We start from the raw sequence: 21883 nt of genomic DNA, 5'->3' as shown, positions 1-21883 counted from the left end.
AGCATGCAAATGAGCCAAGATGGAGGTCAGGCTTGCGGTACTAAATTTCAGAGTCTGGAGAATTGTGAGTGGCAGAAGAGGCTGTTAATATTCTCTCCAACCCACCCTGTGGCCACCCTGTCCAATCACAGTGTTTAAGCACTGGTATTATTGTACATGTGCTGGTGAGCACAGATGTGACACACTGTGTGTGCTTCAGCAACCAGCACCTTGTTAGTAATGAAAAGATTCCTTGCAGCTCATGCCTGAAAGCAAAAGGGTCTCTCTAGGGTAAATGGTGGCAGCTGTGGTTGTCTGTGGCTTCCCTTGGTCCTGAAGCTGCATTGTTCCTAAGGTTACCACAGATTTGGATCGAAACCTCCCAACTCCAATAAGGTTTGCAGAACTCGGTTGGTATTTCTTTATTCTCAAAGAACGTCTAAAGTAATTTCCAGTGACATGCTGTCTGGATGACTACTTCAGTTTCATTTTAGTTTTAATTCCTAGTCTCTTTGTCTCCCTTCCTCTCACCCACTCCCCGTCCCCATCCCTGTTAATGAATTCTTCAGATATGCACCAATGTAACGTCATGTTAGGGAGTTATGGCTACTGCAGTATAAGGAATGGAAAAGTCTGGGAAAGCTACACCAAGAAAATACATATTGAATGTGTCTGAAATTGATCTGAGATCTGTTTTCAGTTTCCTCAGAGACCACATGTTTTTGCTTTTATCTAGAAGGCACTAAGAAAAATAATCAAACCATTTCTATGAGCTGATGTTTTCATTGGCTATAGCTGTGCACCCTTATACTGCACTAAACAAAGTCATGGCTTTGCCTTGGCAACATATTTAACAGCATTTGTTTGGTTTGCAAAAGAGCAATTTGCTTTCCATATCTGGACAACTAATGTATGAAAGACAGCATCCTTTTGGCAAGGAAGATCTCTCCTTCAATGTTCACAATAGCTTGAAGAGTGCTTGCTGTGGCTGCGCTTCCCTGGCCCCAGTGGTGCTTGCTGTTGAACAAGCATATTTGAACTTCCTCTTCCCCTTCCCTCCTGATCTGAAGCAGTTTCTATAATGTTTTGCCCTGAGGACGGTGAATGACCCACCTGGAGTGTTTATGCCTCTCCCTTGTTCCTGCAGTATAACCTTGTGTGCGGCAATGCCTGGATGCTGGATCTCTCACAGGCTATCCTCAATCTGGGGTTTCTGGCTGGTGCGTTCACCCTCGGCTACGCTGCAGACAGGTACTGTATAAGTGCTGCTGTACTTTGATTTGTTCGGAGGTGAAATCACCTCTAGTGTCATCTGCAATAAGCATGCATCAACACTCTGGAGGTTTAATTCACTTTGGATAAGCATCCCCAGCCTGGGTTAACAAAACCCAGCCAATGTAATCTTCACTTCCTGTTGGGCTGGGAACTTCACATGATCGTACTTAATGATCCTGTTTGGACTTTAAAATGTCATGAAAAGAGCTTTTCTTGCTGTTTCCGACGTTTTCTGTGCACATCTGGACTCAGGAAGGGCAGAAGGACACAGAAATGAAAAGGAAGCATTCAGATAAGTTTTCTGGACTAGTATTTACTGGAGGATGTTTAATAGACCCCAGTGATGAAGAAAGCAGCTACTTGAGGAAAGAAGGAAGGGGACTCAGTATGGTAACTCTCTCCATTCACAAGCTGGACTCATATGCTTACCACTGAGGTCATAGGTCCCTCCAGCCAGTCCTCAACTCTGTTAGAGCTGAATGAATATCAGGGAAAATATGTGGGTGATATTCAGGCTTAAGCAGCCGACCTGCCCCGTAGCAGGGAGCTCCCATTAGCTCTGCCTTGCTCTTAGAGTAAAGGAGGGAGCCTGGTTTGTGCTTTGTGTTGATAATTAACAGTAGTCAACCTATATGTTAGCTGAGAGAACCACTGATGTTTTCGATGGCAGAACATATTTCTTCAGTTCATAAAATTCTTTCTGCCTGTTTTGTTTTGTTTTGGTATCTGTAATAATAGTAATAGTAGCTTAAAGTACAATTTCTTTGTAGGCAAGAATACTTACAGAATTATCTGGGATGTCATCTCAGATAACAAATGTAGAACTAGCAAACAAAAGTACTTTCAAGGAAAACCTCATCTTTCCAAGGAATATAATAATAAGGGAAGAAGTAAAGTGGAAAGGATGCCATGGCACTGGCTAGCTTAAGATATCGCTGCTCAGTGGCTGGCTGGGCAGTTGTGATACTAGCACCTTAAGACTGTGTAAGAGTAAAGATATTACAGCTAATTGTTAAAATAAAATAATATGTCTAGGAGTACTAGTGTGTTAAGCATAAAGTAACTACCATACAACTATGAATGCTATACATTGATAGCACTGGAAGAATGTGCTGCAGCCAGATCATTTGACTCTTGTCTCCTTGACAGCACTCAAAAGAATGGACCTGGTTGAAAATACCCTGATTGTTGTCCCATATAAATTCTTCTCATGAAACCTTTTGAACAAAATAGAACAAACAAATATTCTCTCAAATACTTTTTGATAAGATAAACAGCTACATCAGTTTTCACAGTTTCTTCTTAAAATAACAATAACAATGGAGAAGAAATCAAAATGGAAATTCTAGTTGTGTTCCAAGGACACAGCTGCCATGAAACTGCAGGGAGGTTTTGTTGGGGTTTTTTTTGTTACGGCTTATCTTGGGCACACCTATTAATAATGATGGTTTTTGCTGGAAAATGAGACTCATGAATACGTTAGGCATGAAAACAAGTGGTCTAAACCTAAACAAAACACTGGAAAATCACATAAAGTAATTAAAGAAGAAATCACTTGCTTTCACAGAGCTGGTTGTAATTACTATTAGGAGACTAACTTGTGAAAACAGAAATCCCCAACAAAAGTTGCCTTTATTTCAGCTAAATCAAAAATCTGAACTGTAACGTATGGGCTATAGTTTAGATACAGACTGTTTTCTAAAATAAAAGGGGGCCTGGTGAGGACATCACCAGTTTTAAAATTAGTACCATAAAGGCAGTGATAGCTACCACAGGGAAAAGGGTCCAATATCCCAAGGGCCAACAGTGCAGAGTTTCAGGCATCCTCCATTTGGAGCAACGCTGGTCTCAAAAAGGCACTTTCAGATCTAGCATTAAAATGAGTGCCAAAAAAAATTCTTTGTGTCTTTTCATGATTTTCAATTTCTTTTCCCTTTTCAACAGATATGGCAGAATCCTCATCTACCTGCTCTCCTGTCTCGGGGTTGGGATATGTGGTATCATAGTGGCATTCGCACCAAACTTTACTGTATTTTTGATCTTCCGTTTTCTCCAAGGCATGTTTGGCAAAGGAACCTGGATGACATGCTATGTGATTGGTGAGAGCTGTTATCTTATTTCTTTTCTGGTTAGGAAAAGTGAGGGATTTTTGGAAGACAAGAAGTCTGGCTACACCTGCTTTTGATAATATTTTTTCTTGGGAACAAAGCACTGGCCTTGGAGTCAGCAAGCAATGAATTACGCAAGTCCATCCCTAGTTATTGCATTGTCCTCCAAGACAAGGTACCTGCATGCAAATTGTAACTTGGCATCATCCATGGTCTGGGCTCACGCCTGAACTGAATGTTTGGAGAAGCAATCACTGGCCTTTGTCCAGACAATGATAGGGACCTTTCTAGCAGCTAAACAGTATAGTGTTTCCTTACCTGGTGATGTCTGCTAATTTACTGGTACAGAGGTGGCCTCTGAGAATGGCAGCAAGTGCAAACTCTTTCTGATATTCAGTACTGATATAGGATGGAAATGTGCAGCAATGTACAGGCCTGCCTGACCTCATAGGATCCCATGAAGAAGAGTGAAGAAGAAATAATGCATGAGAGCAGACTAACAAGAGTGACGTGTCCTTCAGAACTGTCCAAGCTCTCCTTTTCTACTTATCTCTGTGGTATTTGCATATGCCTGTGAGCAGCTGGCCATAGGCAATTCAGCAGCAATGCAACACTTTCTGTTGATGTTATTTGAGGACTTTTATGGCTGGGATTAACATAAATAATTAAGAGGTGGAAGAGTAGAATAGTAGGAAGTGTATTTATAAAGGTTTTCTTATTACATAAAAGATCAACAAGATGATCAAAATCTACAGAGCAACCCCCAAATAAACCAGATACACAAACAGGGACATGGTTAATTTTGGCTGAGTCTGAATGTCTTCCGCACATGTCCAGAGGAGTTGACTGCTTTTCCTCATTGGGAGGACAGACACTTGGATGGCTGCTCTTCATTCTTTAGCTGGGAGTCTTTGCTTAGTGCCAGGGTGCATATTAGGATTCTTATTTCCTGAAAAGGGAAAATGAAGGGAAGCTTTTTTATAAATAGCATCAAAACAGCAGGGATTTGATAGATTCTTTGATAGATTATAGTCATGGCCCAGCAATGAAGCTCCTCGCATAGCAAGCTTACTTTTAATGAGAAAAGGGTATTGTTGTGGCATCTTGAATGACTGCCATGTTCAGAAAGGGAAACTCCTCTCTAGAGCATGAAATAGCAAGACATTGATGAAAGCATCCTACTAGATTTTTTACTTAAAAAGAAAATCAGCCATTCAGTAATCTACTGTGATAATCCAAAACACAGTGATAACATCACTATGTAGTGCAAAAATTTGTACCATCACTGTAGTCTGTGAGGCCTGTGACAATTTTTTTAAATTCCTAGTGGAATTTATACAAGTGAGAGCAGAATTGCAACCAGATGTAAACAGTTACAGTGAGACCTGGGAACACTGTGGTGATGTATGTGCAAACATAGCTTTCTAACCCTCTCAGCATCTAAAGACCAGAAGCACCTCAGTTTTCTGGGCAAAGTTACAATGCTGAGCAACCCAGGTCCAAGATCCAGTGAAAGGGCCAGAAGTTGCTTTTCCACTCACTTCCAAGCACATGGCCTAGTTTTAAGCTGAGATCTTATCCTAAAACTTTGGCAGGTGCTCTAACCAGCAAAATGTTTTATGACAGACCATGGCTTCCTTAAAACGGCCAGGTTTTAACAGAAGGATATGTTTTGCAATGCTCAGATCAGATCACCCAGAGTATTTATCAACCTAACATCTTTTAAGAGGCATATACAGATCATTGGTTTGGTTGCACTAAGAGGATGGTTGCCATTAATACATCTTCCAAGCTACAGATCTGTGCTTCAGAACCACAACAGGCTGCCCCAGGAACATCTCTTCGCTTTTACATACAACCCAGCTCTACCCGGACCAGTGCTGAGCAGCTACCTTTAGGCAATAGAGTTGCCCCTGAGCCATGCAGAGATGATGAACAGTCGATAAAACCAGTAATGGTGTCATACCTCACTGCATTGCCAGCTGAAATGGATCACTGTTACTTGTAAAATCGTGTCTCCTTTAGTAAAAGAAAAAAAAAAAAAAGTGTTTTCTGTGTATTATAAACCAAGGTAAAGTCCTCTGCTTTTACTCTGAAGGCTAGGTAGTGGTGACAGTTTTGAAACAAACAAGCGACATTTCTTCATGCATTGCTCATCTCAACTGTGGATCTCATGGCATGGGATATTGCCTGAAATATGGGCTTACATGTGCTTCAGAAGCAATTAGACATGTTCACAAAATAAGAATTCCAGCAAAGGATTAAAAAACCCACCAGAAGCTATGTTTGTTCTAGTAAATAAAACAAACTGTGGACCATACCTTAGCCCTCAGAGCAACCAGCATGGAATGGCTAAACTCTCTTCCCCACATACGCCTTGTCCATATTACCACCTGGGAGCAGTCCCCGCCTGGAGGATCTTCTATTCTGGGGCATGGACCAAAACTATTCCAGGGAGAGTGCTAGCAATTTACCACTAAACATGATCATGATGCAGTCTCAAACTGCTGTTTTGGCCCTATTTATTTCATTAGTAAACATTCACTCAGATACCCCTCTAGTTGAAGAATGGTGGGTGAATTTATGAGGGAGTGTCACCCATGCTTGCCCTGGGCAGTCTCGGTGACATGCTTACACTGCTGAAAGGCAAGACACTGGGCTAGACAGATTTGTGACCTGATACAGTACTATCCTTCTTTATGTTCTACTATTAATATTTTTCTTTCCAGTTAGGTTTGTTTCTGTGTTGATTATTTTGGCTTTCTCTCTGATCAGTGACGGAGATGGTTGGTTCTGACCAGCGGATTGTTGGGATCGTGATTCAGATATTCTTCACCCTGGGAATTATGATCCTCCCTGGAATTGCGTATTTAGTTCCCACTTGGCAGGGGATCCAGCTGGCCATTTCACTGCCCAACTTCCTCTTCCTGCTCTACTACTGGTAACATTGCAGTCATTGCTCTTGTCATTATTGCTATTGCTATTTGGCGCACTTTAAGAGTCCTGCTGTAGTCCTAAGTCTTCAGTGTGCAAGGTGTTGTAGGTTAGGAAGAAGATATTTGCATATTGTTGATTTTGGCATTTTTAATTATTTTTAGTGAATCGCAGACATACATTACATCCTTTTTCTGCCCAGGTTTTGCCTCTCACATCAGCCACAGCTGGCCCTTCACAGAACCCCTATTTGCTCCTGCTTAGCCCAGGGGTGTTTATCTGGTTAACTTGACCAAAGTCTGCTATTGCCATCAGACATGGGACCCCACCTTTACCTCTAATTATGTACTCAGTTCAAGCCTGAGTTTGCCCTACAGGTCCCATGAGTTGGGCAATACAGGTGATGAGAAAGCAGAGCACTATGCCGTGGTGAACATCTGTCCCAGTGGAGTGCAGCCATCCTGTCGGCTGGATCCAAAGAAACTAATCCACATAGCCTCTTCCTGCACATTGCTTCCTTAAGCACTGCTTGTTGTGAACTTTTAAATTGTGAATCATCTTAACCCTAGGCTAGCAGAAACTGAAACAGCAAACAGTAGTATAGCTTTGTGTTCAGTTTATAAAATTTGTATACATTTGAGTGTGTGTGTCTGTCATATAATGATACAGCTAGAAGTTTCCTGATCCGCCTGTGCTTGGTACTACATATATTTACTGTTGACTTTCATTGTTCTTTGCTGTTCTACAGGCACCTTGTTTGCTTGCTGGTTATCATACTTTTGACATCCATTGTGCAAATGCAACTTATTTATATTATTTATTATTTTTTAGCTTTGCAGAGTATTGATATAGTCTATTTTATTCTTTCTTGCCCACAAGGATCAGATATTTTACAGGATACTGACTGGAAAAGCAGTCCACAAAAGAGTTTCTATATCCCAAAGACTGAAGAACCAGTGTGGTGTTTGTTAGCACAGGCAAAAGGCAAAGGAGTTTGGGTTATTTATGATGTTAAAGGGCAAAACCCCTATTTATGACTTCTGTATTCTTACAGGGTGGTTCCTGAATCTCCTCGTTGGCTCCTGACACGTAAAAAGGGAGAGAAGGCATTAAAAATCATGCACAACATTGCAAAACACAATGGAAAATATCTCTCACCACATTACTCAGAGGTACTGTCATCTGTTTAAGATAGAGTTTTCTTCCTATATTTTCTTAATCTTTTGAAGGTTGAGTTGTGTTAAAATGCATTCTCTTTATGTGATGGGCAACACTCCTGAAGTGTCACACCGGAACTAGATTGTCAGTCCCATACCTACTTTGCCAATCACAAGAGGGTAAAAGTGAACTGGCTGGAAAGACATGGGCTGTAAAAAGAAGTTTGCAAAACAATGAATCATGTCTTTCGTTTGCAACACTCCTACTTTAAAAACTTGTGAGAAATATCAGAAACTAGCCTGAGGACCAATGGTATTCCACAGCAGCTGCTGTTTTAGCTGACAGAGCGAGTGGACAGCAGGATCCACTTTCCTGGCTCCTTTGCTAGAACTTCCTTTTACAACTCAAACAGAAGATGATGTAGAAAAATCGGAATTCAAGTATAAATTTGCTTCCATTCCAATAGGGGGAAAATATGCCCCAAAATTCAAAATAGGGGAAGCACTGTCTGAGATCAATATTTACAAAACAGGACAATATATGTTAGAATTACAGTTCTTTGAAAAGTGGTCTCAATGGAACTGAAAGGACTGATGCATTTCAAACAACACGTGTCGTTGCAGCATTTGCCTTGTTCTGCTTTGGGTAGCAATGCCTGGCTCAGACCATGTTTACCATGGCATTGGCCTTATGGTTCAGTGATGACAACAGATGTGGACAAGGTTCCTGCTCTGTAACAAACCACATCTGGAGCCTAAATGCTAGCAACAGTAATGTTAGAAATCATCATCTGAACTAAGGAAAACAACACAAATTGTTAGCACACAGCAGCCTAGAGGCAGCATACTGAATACACTACAAGTATTTCAGAAAGGAATTGTGATTTCCTTACTGAAAAGAAATGACCTACATAAAATGTCCATCTATCAGTACACAGTAGTATACTTTATCCCTACATACATGCATATGCGTATACATTCATTTTTATACATATACAAAGTTATCATGTGTGACTTTTAACTAAATTTGCATGGAGACCAAAGGCAAAGGCTTTGGGATGGCAGTGTTTGGAGGAGACCGATGTGTCCCATCCTGTGTGTTTTGTAACAGGCAGCTGACAACCTTGGTTCCCACAGCTTGGTATCTTACCTAGGTCTTTCTCATTGCTCTTCTTAAGCAAGGGAGAACCTGACAATTTAGCTCAGCTTATCCAAAAAAGTGGGGTTGCTTCACCAAAATCCTAGAGTATAATTCTGGATGAAACCCAAGATGTTGGCACTCTTCTGAAACACCAGATAGCCATTCCCAAACCCATAGGATTTTATTTACCTGGTGAAAAACAGGCTCCATAAATCATCCAGCCAGCCTAAGCAGCTCTGCTTATTCAGGACCATTACTGCTATAAATACAGACCTTGCATGAAGTGGCAACAGAAGGAGTATAGAAGTGTAGGAGTATTGATTTATACCAATATTCCATTATCTTCCCATTTCATTAAGTATACGTTAATGACAGTTCTGGCAAGGTAAATTTCACACGGGTTCCACAGAGAAGCTGGGCCCTAACCTATACTATGCCTCTTAGGATATATGACTCTGGATTAACAATTTTATAAAGTCAAAACTAGACCTATCAGCAGAGATGAGTATGCTGAAACATGCTTTTCCACAGCCAGCTGCTTTATTCATAAGCAACTTGTTCAAGTGCCATAACATTGCTATAATGACATTTCTCTGAATGTTGAGTTGCTCAGGGAAGCACACAAAGGTTAATGATGAGGAGGGAGGTTTGTCAGGGGAAAGAGTTATATATAAATTCCTTGGCCAAGAAATGGGATGTACCGGATGAGACTGTTGTACATTAGTGAAGCAAGATGACAGGAGTTTTCACGAGCAGTAACAAGCTAGGCCAGCAATTAGTGAACCATTTTTCTGATGTAAGCCAAGGCATCTCTGTGATACCAGCCAAGGTCAGGACATCACCCTCAGCTGTCCCACAATGCAGAATGAGCTTTGCTAGTCATCTTGGAGTAGCATATTATGCAACTGGAGGACTGAAGACTGAAACTGGTGGGAGAGAAACAAACTGAAAAGACTAACTAAGGAGAGAGAAAAGGGTAAATCCATTTATGTCAGTGACCAGCTGGAGTACATGGAGCTCTGCCTGGGGATGCATGAGGAGCTGACTAAGAGCTTATGTGTCAGGATTAAAGGGAGGGTAGGCACAGGTGACATTATTGTGGTGGTCTGCTGCTGCCACCTGACCAGCAAGACCAGGCAGATGAGGTCCTCCATAGACAGATAGGAGTAGCCTCATGTTCACAAGCCCCGGTGCTCATGAGGAACTTCAACTACCCCAATATCTGTTGGGGGGACAACACAGCAGGGCATAAGCAATTCAGGAGGTTCCTGGAACGAGTTGATGATAACTTCCTTCTCCAAGTGATAGAGGAGCCAATAAAGAGAGGTGTTCTGATGAACCTTGTTCTCACCAACAAGGAGGGGCTGGTGGCAACTGTGAAGCTCAATGGCAGCCTTGGCTGCAGTGACCATGAAATGGTGGAGTTCAAGATCCTTAGGGCAGTGAGGAGGGTGCACAGCAAGCTCACAACCCTGGACTTCAGGAGAGCAGACTTTGGCCTCCTGAAGAATCTGCTTGGCAGAGTACCGTGGGATAAAGCCCTGGAGGGAAGAAGGGCCCAAGAAAGCTGGTTATTATTCAAGAATCACCTCCTCCAAGCTCAGGAGCAATGCATCCTGACAAAGAGGAAGTCATGCAAAAACACCAGGATAAACAAGGAGATCCTGGACAAACTCAAACAGAAAAAAGAAGCCTACAGAGCGTGGAAGCAAGGACAGGTAGCCTGGGAAGAATACAGAGAAACTGTCTGAGCAGTCAGGGATCAGGTTAGGAAGGCCAAATCTCTAACAGAATTAAATCTGGCCAGGGACTTCAAGGGCAACAAGAAAAGCTTGTATAGGTATGTCGATGATAAAAGGAAGACTAGGAAAAATGTGGGCCCTCTCCAGAAGGAGATAGGAGACCTGGTTACCCAGGATATGGAGAAGGCTGAGATACTCAACGACTTTTTTGCCTCAGTCTTCACCATCAAGGGCTCCAGAAGTCACAAAAGGCAAAGGCAGGGACTGAGAGAAGGAAGAACCACCCACTGTAGAAGATGAGGTTTGAGACCATCTAAGGAACCTGAAGGTGCAGAAGTCCATGGGACCTGATGAGATGCATCCATGGGTCCTGGGAGAATGGGCGGATGAAGTTGCTAAGCACTATCCATCATAATTGAGAAGTTGTGGCAGTCCAGTAAAGTTCCCACTGACTGGAAAAGGGGAAACATAATCCCCATTTTTAAAAAGGGAGAAAAGGAAGACCTGGGGAACTACAGGCCAGTCAGATTCACCTCTGTGCCTGGCAAGATCGTGGAGCAGATCCTCCTGGAAACTATGCTAAAGCACATGGAGAATTAGGAGGTGATTGGTAACAGCCAACCCAGCTTCACCAAGGAGAAATCATGCCTGAATGAATCTGGTGGCCTTCTATGACAGGGTTACAGTGCTGGTGGACAAGGGAAGAGCAACTGACATCATCAACCTGGATTTCTGCAAAGCTTTTGACACCATCCCACACAACATGTTTGTCTCTAAATTGGAGAGACATGGATTTGATGGATGGACCCCTCAGTGGATAAGAAATTGGCTGGATGGTCACATTCAAAGAGTTGCAGCCAACAGGTCGATGTCCAAGTGGAGATCAGTGATGAGTGGTGTTCCTCAGGGGTTGGTGTTGGGGCCAGTGCTGTTTAACATCTTTGTTGGTGACATGGACAGTGGGACTGAGTGCACCCTCAGCAAGTCTGCTGGTGACACCAAGCTGTGTGGTGCAGTCGACACGCTGGAGGGAAGGGATGTGCCATCCAGAGGGACCTGGACAGGCTTGGGAGGTGGGCCTGTGTGAACCTCATGAAGTTCAACAAGGCCAAATGTAAGTTCCTGCACATGTGTCAAGGCAATCCCAAGCACAAATACAGGCTGGGTGGAAATTGGATTGAGAGCAGCCCTGCAGAGAAGGACTTGGGGTTTTGGTTGATGAGAAGCTCGCCATGACCTGACAATGTGCGTTCACAGCCCAGAAAGCCAACCGTATCCTGGGCTGCATCAGGAGAAGTTTGACCAGCAGGTTGAGGGAGGTGATTTTCCCCCTCTACTCCACTCTTGTGAGACCCCACCTAGAGCACTGCGTTCGGCTCTGGTGCGCCCAACATAAGGAGGACATGGACCTGTTGGATCAAGTCCAGAGGAGGCCTTGAATGTGATCAGAGGTCTGGAGCACCTCTCATATGAAGACAGGCTGAGAGAGTTGGAGTTGTTCAGCCTGGAGAAGAGAAGGCTTTGGGGAGACCTTATAGCGGCCTTCCAGTACCTAAAGGGGGCTACAGGAAAGCTGGGGAGGGACTTTTTACAATGGTATGTAGTGATAAGACAAGGGGTAACAGTTTTAAACTGAAAGAGGATAGATTTAGATTAGATGTAAGGAAGAAATTCTTCACCATCAGGGTGGTGAGGCACTGGGACAGGTTTCCCAGAGAAGTGGTGGCTGCCCCCTCCCTGGAAGTGTTCAAGGCCAGATTGGACGGGGCTTTGAGAAACCTGATCTAGTGAAAGGTGTCTCTGCCTGTGGCAGGGGGGTTGGAAGTAGGTGATCTTTAAGGTCCCTTCCAACTGAAACCATCCTCTGATTCTGTGATTCTATGATTTAATGTCCTTGGCTCAGGCATATACACCAGTGAGATTCCCCCATCCCGGTCAGCATTACCCAGTGCCAAGTTTGGCCTGAGACATGTAGCAGGAAGGTTGTGCTGCTGCAGCTCCCCCTCCACATTCAGCCCTGTGTTCCTACACTCAGTTGCCCTCTCTAAACATCAACATTTTCAAAGCGTCATGTCAGAATGGAGATGTGGGTCTTTCTCTGCTTTTCGTTTTAAGTGATATTTAATTTTTTTCAGAAGTGTCCCTACTCATGACCCTAAGCCACTCACAGCTGCAGCAGATTAACCTCCACATGTCCATATTTGTGCTGGATCTTTTCCTGGGACCTTTTTAATATACAATGTCTGTCATCCTTGGTGCTGTGCCCAGAGGAAATAGAGCATCTCCAGGAATTACGTTAGTCACAGATCAAGTGTACTTCTCACATTTATTCACATCAGACTTCTCTTTCACAAAGCAACTCCAGAATTTCAGGCAAAGTGATGCAGGTGTGGAAGCACACGGAGAAGTGAGAGGCATCCATCAATGCATTTGGGTTAATTACATGACTCTGGATGTAGCAGCCTTGCATTTTTATTGACACGCAGAAATCACAGATGACCTTTATATGAAAACAGATAAACATTTGCTTCTTTTGCTCTCTGAGTTACGACACTGGTACAGTTCAGCTCCATCCAGAACTCATTAAATTAATTGTAAATTATAAACTCTTTCCCCAGTTGCTCATAATTATCCTACCATGTTTTCTTTTCAACATAATTTTTAAATTCTTGGTCTCTGTCCAGAAGCAGAATGGACTGCAACCAGCTGAGTAAGAGCTGCTTCTTAAGAGACTTGTACATATGTGTTCATTTTTCTATTCTATAGACATATCTGGACATACATATTTCTAGTATATACTAAATTACATACATACGTATTTTAAACATGCATGGATGTACTGTCCTGTGCAGAATTAAGTATGTGCAGAATGATATGTCTGTGCTATGAGGAATCTTTAAAAATTATTGCAGAAAAACTGATAGGTAATTTTTCTGGGACACAAAAATGTCAGGGAAGTTGGTTATAAAACTTCCTTCAGAGTTATCAGATAGCGTATCTTTGGAGTCAAGGGCCCTCTCATTGAATTCTTGCCTGCACTGATGTAAATAGCAAAGTTGTCCTTGACTTCAAAGAAGAAAAAGAGGATTTTTTTCCCTACAAAGAGCTGACTTTCCACAGAGATTTTTTTCTTCATCCATTAGAAAATGCTCAGTCATGGTTGGGGTTATTATGACTTTATTAAGACATAAAAATGTATGGTAGCAGCTATGCTGAATTTATCTCTAGTCCTTTGGAAAACTAAAACCATATTTGCACAGTCACAACTAATGGCTGGCAGCCTGCTTTTATAAACACAATCATGGCAGCTTTATAACCATAATACGAGAGAGTCCAAGAGCAGTGCAGAAACCCAGCAACATCCACCTACCCCATAAAGGGCTCTGGCATGCAGCAGAAGTATCAGTGATTTGAAGAAAACTTCTGGCTCTGGTTATAGAAGAAAAGCAAGAGAGAGTAGAAAGGAAGTTCAAACAAATCTAGGGTTTCTCTGTCCACTTACAAAGTTTTGTGTCACTCAGTTATGGAAAAGTCATGTGTAAATGCATCCAGCCAAATCTCACTGGAGTACAAATACAATACAAATACAACTTTGGGCATAGCCCTGGCTGAGCCAATGAGGCCCTTGGGTAATGCCTTTGGCTTTATCTGTGTTCTTATCACAGATCTGAATGGTCCCATGTGCTTCTCCATCCTTTCACGCATGTCTCCCCACTGGCCAGGACTATTTCCTTGGGCAGTGCCTGTGTGGGCAGCGGGTGCTGCGGTGGTAGAGAGGGCTCTACTCCTCATTTTGCTCTCTTAGGCCTCCTCTCAGGAAGGGGGCAATAACTGAGAGTCAGAGCAGCCAGGATGCCTGAAATCCTTCTAAAAAGGGCACAGCAGGTTTAACCTCATGTTTCCCACAGCTGCTTTGAGAGCTGATGGGAATCCCAGACACGGCTGCCAGTTCTCAGGTGGTCTCACAGTTTGTCCCTGCCTAAAACCACCTCTGCCTTCTCTTCCTTGTCTTCCACACCTGGCAAATAAACATACAAACAGAAGGTCTGCCACCTGTCTTGGACATCGTGGTTAAAAACTGCTGGCCACAGTTAAAAACAGCCTCCATCAATGTGCCTAATACTTTTTTTGGCCCTGCTAATGGTTACACAATATCCTATGGCAATGAACTCCAACACGTAAACACAGACTGTGTGAAATCCTGCCCTTTTCTATTATTGTAATGATTTCATCAAGTGCCTCATAGTGACTGTATTGGAAGAAGCTATGAACAGATTTACCATACTTTGTAGGCACTATGAGGACCATCAATTTATATTTTGCAGGATTTTTTTCTTCCAGGGTAAAAGCCATGTTCAGCACATTGCTTATGTATTTTAAGACCCTCTGAATTTCACCAGTTGTATGTTTTGTAGCACTCAAACTCTTTCACATATGCTCTTTCTCTCAATCCTCTTTTCTTCCTGCTGCCCAGCTGCGCCACCAGCCATGTTCCCAAGCTTGCTGCTCACTCCCTCTCTCCCTGCTTCCCTTAACTCATTGCTTTGCCCTTCCTGCCATGGTCTCCTCCTCTGTCACCTCTTGCAGAAGGCAGCTCTGCTCCCAGTGACCCGGACGTGACAATGACCGCTTATTGCCTTCCAAGAAATTCCAGGTCAACCTCTCTCAGTTTACAATGAGGAAATAATTTTTCCACTCTGAAGTCAAGACTGGGGATTTTTTTCTGATTTTTGCATGATCATCATTAAGGAAAGCCCACAGATGTGTCCATTTATAAGCTATTTCCCATATCTGTGCAGGACTCTGGAGTGCTAAAAGCAGCAAGTTGTCTCATCAGCACCTTTGCTCACTGACTGGAATATTGCTGAGCACTCTGTTTACATAGAAACTCTGCCCCAGTGCCTGCCTGACCCCTGACAGCTGACTCTACTGCTTGCTTTTCTCCTCAGATCACTGTTAGCAATGAGGAGGTCAGCAACCCCTCCTTTCTCGACCTGGTGAGGACTCCCCGGATGAGGAGGAACACAGTCATCCTGATGTATGCCTGGTGAGTGCCCATGTCAGTCCAGTTTGTTACCAGGGCGACGGGTTTTGAATAAAAATTCCCTTGTGACTTCTAGGGTCTATGCAGCTGCCTGCAGTCATTTATTTGCCTCTTAACATTTTTTTGCCTTTGCTGTTTAGGTTTGCAAGTGCCCTGATCTACCAAGGGCTTGTCATGCGCCTAGGAATTGTTGGAGGAAACCTCTACCTAGATTTCTTCATCTCAGGAGCTGTGGAGCTACCTGCTGCTCTTCTAATTTTAGTGACAATTGATCGCATTGGCCGGCGCCTTCCCTTTGCAATAAGCAGCATTGTGGCGGGAATTGCATGCCTCATTACTGCCTTCTTGCCTGAAGGTAATCCCCTTCCCAACGTCAGGCTCTTTAGGTCAACGACTTCTCTCTGATATCCCTTAAGCAAGGACAGCAGGACACGCAAAATTGTAGATAAAAGTAAAATGTGTCTGGGGATGCAAGCAGTCATGGAACAACATACTTTATTTGCTTATAGATTGCCCTGGGATGTGTAATGGCCATATCTTTGATGGATGTGAGCAATGGCTGGGTGTAGTCTTAGGGAAAATGTGTATAAAGGCCCTGTACTGCTTTTGAAGGCAAATGCAAAGGGAGAGTATACAAACATAAAGGAAAAATACATTCCCTGACTTGGAAGACACTTAATGATGTAAGAAACCAGTGATTTAGCTGAGGCAGCTTGGTAGTCTTCTCACTTGCAAATAAAGCAATGCAAACCGCAACACAATGTAGGGTCTGTGGCAGACAACATGGAGATTGCTGCCCTGCCCTCACCCTCCCAGGGGTTTGTACCATGTTAAGGGGTTGGAGGAAAGGTACGGCTTTTGCATAAGTCATTCTTATCTGGTTTCAAGGACAACTGAAAGGTCTGATATTGCACACAGACTTCCCAGCACTTCTGTTTTTTCTTTAAATTGTTTTCCCTCCTGTGTATTTCTTTTAATCCCTGGGGAAGCATTTGGAGGTGCTCTGAGGTGAATGTTACCGTATCAGCGTGCTTTGCCTTAACGTAGCTGGGGACTGGCAACTGAACAGACATTACAGAGACTTATTCCTCCCCAGGGATGTTCCTGTCAAAGTAAGGTACAGTCCTGGCCAACATTAAAGGTTTTAGTTCCTGAAGTTATATCACAGGGCAATTGTTTTCCTAGAGAATAGCCATGAGAAACCACTTCAGGAGTATGTTGTGCCCTTGAAAACAGGCAGGTTTGTGGTGAATGTAAAACAAAGTCCTTCAAAGAGGTATGTTGGTTCACCTCTGTCTCAGTTAAGCTCCCTTTAAAGGGATTCCTCCAAAAGTACTTAAAATTAATACTGTGTGCTTGAGAAGCTTCATTGCTTTAATTGAAGCAGAAATGATGGGGAAGGGAGAGGGACAATCAACAGTCTGTTCCTGGTGCCAGCACTGGTGGCTGTGTGATCGTGCCCTGGGATATCACATTGTTGTCACTTGTTTGCATTCATCTGTTTGACCACTGAAGCCCATGAAGACTGACTCTGCTGTCCTGGCAGGTTTTCCCGAGATCCCCCATTCCTGTGTGCCTCTCAGAAGAGCAAGTGGATGCCAGCTGCCCCGTGCTCATGTGGCAGCTACCCTGACACAGGGCAGGGCAGTTCAGGCACAGAGGACCTGGTCACCATGTGACCTGCTGGCTTTGCCAGCATCATTTTCCACCTGTTAAAAAAGTACAAAGGTCCCGCTGGGACAGCAGGGTCTGAGGACTGTTGATCACCTGGAGCTAGGGCTGTTGCAGGTAGAGAAGGAAACAAATAGTGGCACTGGGGGATTACTCCTGCTGCAGGACACCTGCCTCCAGCACCTTCATGTATTTTGGGCCACACCATACGTGGAGCATGGTGCAGCAGGTCTGGGGTTAGAGCAGAAGCATTGTGTGGGGCTGGCACGGCCTGAGCGAGCAGAGAAAGTGGTGGCCTGGGGTCAGCAGGATGCTGCCACCAGCCCACTCTCAGTAGTGCTGAGGGGACCCTGCCCAGATGAGCAGAGGACAGCCTGGGGATTAAGATACTCAGAGATGGGACACCTGAGGTCCAAGTCCTGCTTTCAAGAAAAGTCTGTTTATACAGATGGGAAAAGCTGCACTGGCAGCTTGTGAGAGCTCTGTCATGATGGGGTGCTCACACAGTTCGAGTCCCCTGGAAGAAGGAGGAGGCACACGGACATCACCCTCACCTTGGGGGTCTGATGGACTGAAGGGGTGCCAGGGAGAAAATGTGGATTTGTTTTGTTCTTTCCAGCCTTTGTTTTGCTTGCAAATGTTTGAAAACAGAACTTTTCAGGGGAAAGGCAGTATTTTGCAACATGGGATTAAATTTGATGGGGGTTTGTTTGGTTGTTTTGGAAGGGAAATAATCTCAAGCATCTCATTTTTTGGTTCAGAGCAAACTGAAATGTTTTCTTGTTCTTCCTATTGAAGTTTTGAGAAAACACAATCACTGCCAAAGCCCTCTCCAGTGGCAGAGCTTCCCTCCATGCCAGGTTCAGGCTTGTTGTGTCTCTTGCCTCCCCATCTGCCCAGTCATGGTTAAATCATACAGGAGACTGTCTTCTCACAAGGGCATTGAAGAAGTGCTTATTGCATTCCTTGTGATGATCCTCCAGAGGCCACCGGCTCTCCAGAGAGGGCACTCGGACTGCTGAGGGGTTGCACATGGCGAGACTGGATGGCTCTGCCCTGCAGTGCAGATGTGACCATCGCAACCCCTACTGATGTATAAGGGCTTTCTGCTGATGTACACAGGGCAGAGGCTGCACACCAGAGCTCGAGTGGAGCTGTTAGAGCTGGGCAGAGCCACCAGGGCAACGTAAGGCCCTGGGCTGGTCATGTCAGGTACAAAGGCAAACACCAGGGAAGGGAAGGGGGAGGATGGCCAGGAGTAGCATTATTAGGAGTGTGTCAAATGTGCAATTGCTAGGCAAATTACGAAGTGTAGCTGGCCTGCTCTAGGGAGATTTATTTTACTGTAGCATCCCTGAAGGTGTTTAAAAGCCATGTAGATGTGGCCGTTAGGGATATGGTTTAGTGGTGGACTTGGCAGTGTCAGGTTTGAGGTTGAACTCAATGATCTTAAAGGTCTTTTCCAACCTAAATGATTCTATGATTCTATGCAACTTTAGAGGTATCCTCTTTGTGATCAGAAGACTCTGGGAGATGACTCAATGGTGTTTCTTACAGCATAACATCCCTGTATAAATAAATGCTCCTTTCCAGAGCACAATGTGCACGTGGTCATGGAAGCTTATAACATTCATTCTCCTACCCATGCTGTTATACCCCACCAGCATCTTGAATCAACTAGAAGTGATTTCTGATTCTCCAAAGCAGCCTCACATGATGCTGGAAAGCAATAAATGCCAGTATAGATTGATATCTACAGCAGTGGCCTTTCAGTCTGATTTGCGCTGATCCAGTGTTTCTGTGATGTAGCTTCTGCTGACAGGGCCTAGGGCTCTCAGAAATTCTCTGCTTCTGCAGAAAAGCACACTTCACCTGGGTTTCTTTTTGAATTAACAGATATCCCATGGCTTAAAACAACAGTCGCCACGCTGGGAAGACTGGGCATCACGATGGCTTTCGAAATAGTTTATCTTGTGAACACTGAATTGTACCCTACAACACTGAGGTATGTCAAAAGATCCCAGGACTCTTTCAACTTTTCCCCCTGCTTTTTCCCAATTCCCTATTTCACTGCTGTTTAGTAAAACTTGGTTTTCTCCAGTTTCCTAACTGAATAGCCACTGCTCAGTGTGGATGGCGCATACTGAAAAGATAATTTTTGAGCTAAGTCTACCTTCTGCTCCTTAAACTGCTGGTTCATCTGTTTGGTAGCACCTCTCAAATATCTGGCACTATTTTTCTTTTGCAGAAACTTTGGTGTTTCCCTGTGCTCGAGTTTGTGTGACCTAGGTGGGATCATAGCCCCATTCCTGCTTTTCCGATTAGCAGCCATTTGGTTGGAGCTACCTCTAATTATTTTCAGTAAGATTTGATTTTAAATGTACTTTTGGTTTAAATATCCTCCTCCTAACAGAGCTTGTCTTTCGGGGCAAAAGTGCAGTGTGTGGCCTCATCTTCCTCTCAGACCAGCCCCTCTCACCCTTCATGCCTAGAGCAATAGACTGAACAGCAAATAGGTGAAATGTGAGTGATTTCATGGCATGCTATGGAAGAGTTCAGGTCTGCTTGGGTAACTTGGCTGAAAGAGCATAAAAGAAACTATGTGAGGTGCTTCAAGACTGAGAAACCTTCCAGTTAAGTTCTGTAGTTGCAGAAGAGTAAGCTTAGTCTCCCAAGAGTAGAGGTCAATGTCCTTTAAAAAATACTTTGTTTGGGTTTTTTGGTAGATACAGTTATGATTATGGATGTTGTATTAACTGTAACTTCATATTCCTGTCAAATTTTTTTCCTCAGTTGCATTTTGGAAAAAATTACCCCTGTGGAGTTATTTCCAACAAGGAAATAAGCATCTGTGGCTAAATCAGACTTTCAGAAGATACATGTGACTGGGAAAAAAGCAAAAGGGATAGGATAGAATAAGAAGGGCAATTGGTGCTAATGACAATTTTAGCTGAAAACAAAAATGGAAAAACAAAAGTAACTTTAAAAGATTACCATTATTCCAAGAATAGACACATATAGAAGTACGGTGTTCACATTATCTAATTCTGAAATTCTGTTGGTGCTGAAGGACATATGGATTCCCTCTGTCTTGAGTAAACAGCTACAAAATCAGAGAGGATCAGAGTACTGTGCAACAGTCAGGCAACATTTCACTTTTTACTCCAGCCCTTTTATTTTTGTCTTATTACATTATTTAAATTATGTCTATTCAGGAAATTATTCCAAAATAACCATTCCTGATGAACTATTTCAGATTGGCTCTGTATCTGAATGCGCTTTCCCAAAGATGAATTTGTATTCTGAATCACATAATCTACTTTGTTCATGGAGACACGAAGAGAGTATTTCAGGAAAATCTCAGTGGTCTCAAGAAACACATGATAGAGCCCCTTGAACAAAAGCAGATTTTTCTTACGTGAGAAATACCATCCTGGTTCCAGCGCAGTTTGTATGCACTTGCCCATGTGCACTTATCTCAGGTTTTTGACTTCTAATACCTCCCTTTTGGGGCAATTCAGGCTGCAAATGAACCCTAGCCCTCATTTTTTTTTTTTTTTTCTAATAGGTTAAATTAATGTAGCATAAAGGTGTTTTGATAAGAGTAGGGTAATCAGAGATAGCTGTTGCACTTTAGAAATCCCACTTCAACCTTAATCTGAATAAAATTTCTTCAGTTGATAAATCCTGAAAATAAGAAAAGTAACAATTTTCTTATTACTTTTGTATTTCTTCAATGTCCATTGTAGGTATTCTCGCAGTTGTCTGCGGGCTCCTAGTGTTGCTTTTACCAGAGACAAAGGGAATCTCCTTACCAGAGACAGTGGAGGATGTGGAACAACTTTCAAGGTATGATACATGTTTTCTTACTTTTACTTAGGTGAGGTTTCCTGGGGTTATTCTCCTCTGACCTTATCAGTTGTCATAAATGTTTTCCAAGTATCAAAGTAAATTCCCTAGTCAGGTTGATGTTGTGAGCAAGTGATATTTTTCTCAATAGAAATGTGAACTTTTCAGTACCACTAAGACAGATTGTTAAAAAAAAGTATGGGGATCGAATCTGTATTTTTCTCATAGAGACACAAAGTTGTCCTATGCACCTCTCGAAGCAGAAAATAATAGTGTGCAAGAGAGATACTGCAAAATATAGCCTGCAACTCTCTGCTCAAGAAAACCAGCCATTACCTCAGTCAATGCATCCTGTGAAGAAAAGCCCTTGATCATGGGAGCATTCCACAATTTGTGAAGTCATTGGAAAGTCACATACAAGATGAATTTATAGCTGAAGAGCTGTAGGCAGAGCTTTCCACCTCCTGGCACACAGCAAGCCAGACTCTCCACTGCACTGCAGGTGAGCAGGAAACACGTTGGCTAAATTTCTTGAGGAGCTAGTGCTATATGTTAATGTTTCAAGCAGTGGCTTTGGATATTACATCAACAACTTTTGCTTGCTTTAATGTACAAACTAAAGAAAGAGGAAATTTTCTATGCAGAAAATAAATGTTTCAGTACTGAAGCTTGGCCTACAACTTGGACTACATCTTTTCCTGTTTCTTTCACCCTTATATGCCTCTCCCCTTCTGTTTCTTCAGTCATTTTGGTAAATGTGGCAAGAAATGGAAACACCGGGACACCAACTCTTATATTTGACCGTTGAAGGACAGCACTCAATGAAGAACCGTGTTCCCATACTGGGAATTTGTTCTCCAGCTGCCACCACTTCAAAATTTGCTGCAGAGTATGGCTTAAACTCCATGTTCTTCTTCGAAACATAAGGACATTTAAAACAGAGTGCATTTTTTTATAAATATGGAATAAATTCTTTTTTTTTT

The 21883-nt window shown here is 43.1% G+C and overlaps 1 protein-coding gene across 4 annotated transcripts in view; it reads left to right on the top strand.

Annotated features, from left to right (window-relative positions):
- The window catches only part of SLC22A3 (solute carrier family 22 member 3), a 33718-nt gene extending 11835 nt beyond the window's left edge, over positions 1–21883 (top strand). The window contains exons 2-11 of one of the 4 annotated variants that reach the window (XM_074818647.1): positions 1127–1230; positions 3199–3353; positions 6138–6303; positions 7351–7468; positions 15286–15383; positions 15521–15735; positions 18948–19056; positions 19300–19412; positions 20801–20900; positions 21644–21883. In XM_074818647.1, coding sequence (XP_074674748.1) covers positions 1127–1230; positions 3199–3353; positions 6138–6303; positions 7351–7468; positions 15286–15383; positions 15521–15735; positions 18948–19056; positions 19300–19412; positions 20801–20900; positions 21644–21701 — 1236 coding nt within the window. In that variant the 3' untranslated portion in view covers positions 21702–21883. Of the gene's footprint in view, positions 1–1126; positions 1231–3198; positions 3354–6137; positions 6304–7350; positions 7469–15285; positions 15384–15520; positions 15736–18947; positions 19057–19299; positions 19413–20800; positions 20901–21128; positions 21431–21643 lie in introns of those variants that run through there. The other 3 variants (XM_074818646.1, XM_074818649.1, XM_074818648.1) reach the window with 3 other exon arrangements.

Source organism: Strix aluco, chromosome 3 (genome assembly GCF_031877795.1).
Source record: "Strix aluco isolate bStrAlu1 chromosome 3, bStrAlu1.hap1, whole genome shotgun sequence".
NCBI lineage: Eukaryota > Metazoa > Chordata > Aves > Strigiformes > Strigidae > Strix > Strix aluco.
This window is presented reverse-complemented; position numbering and strand designations above follow the sequence as displayed.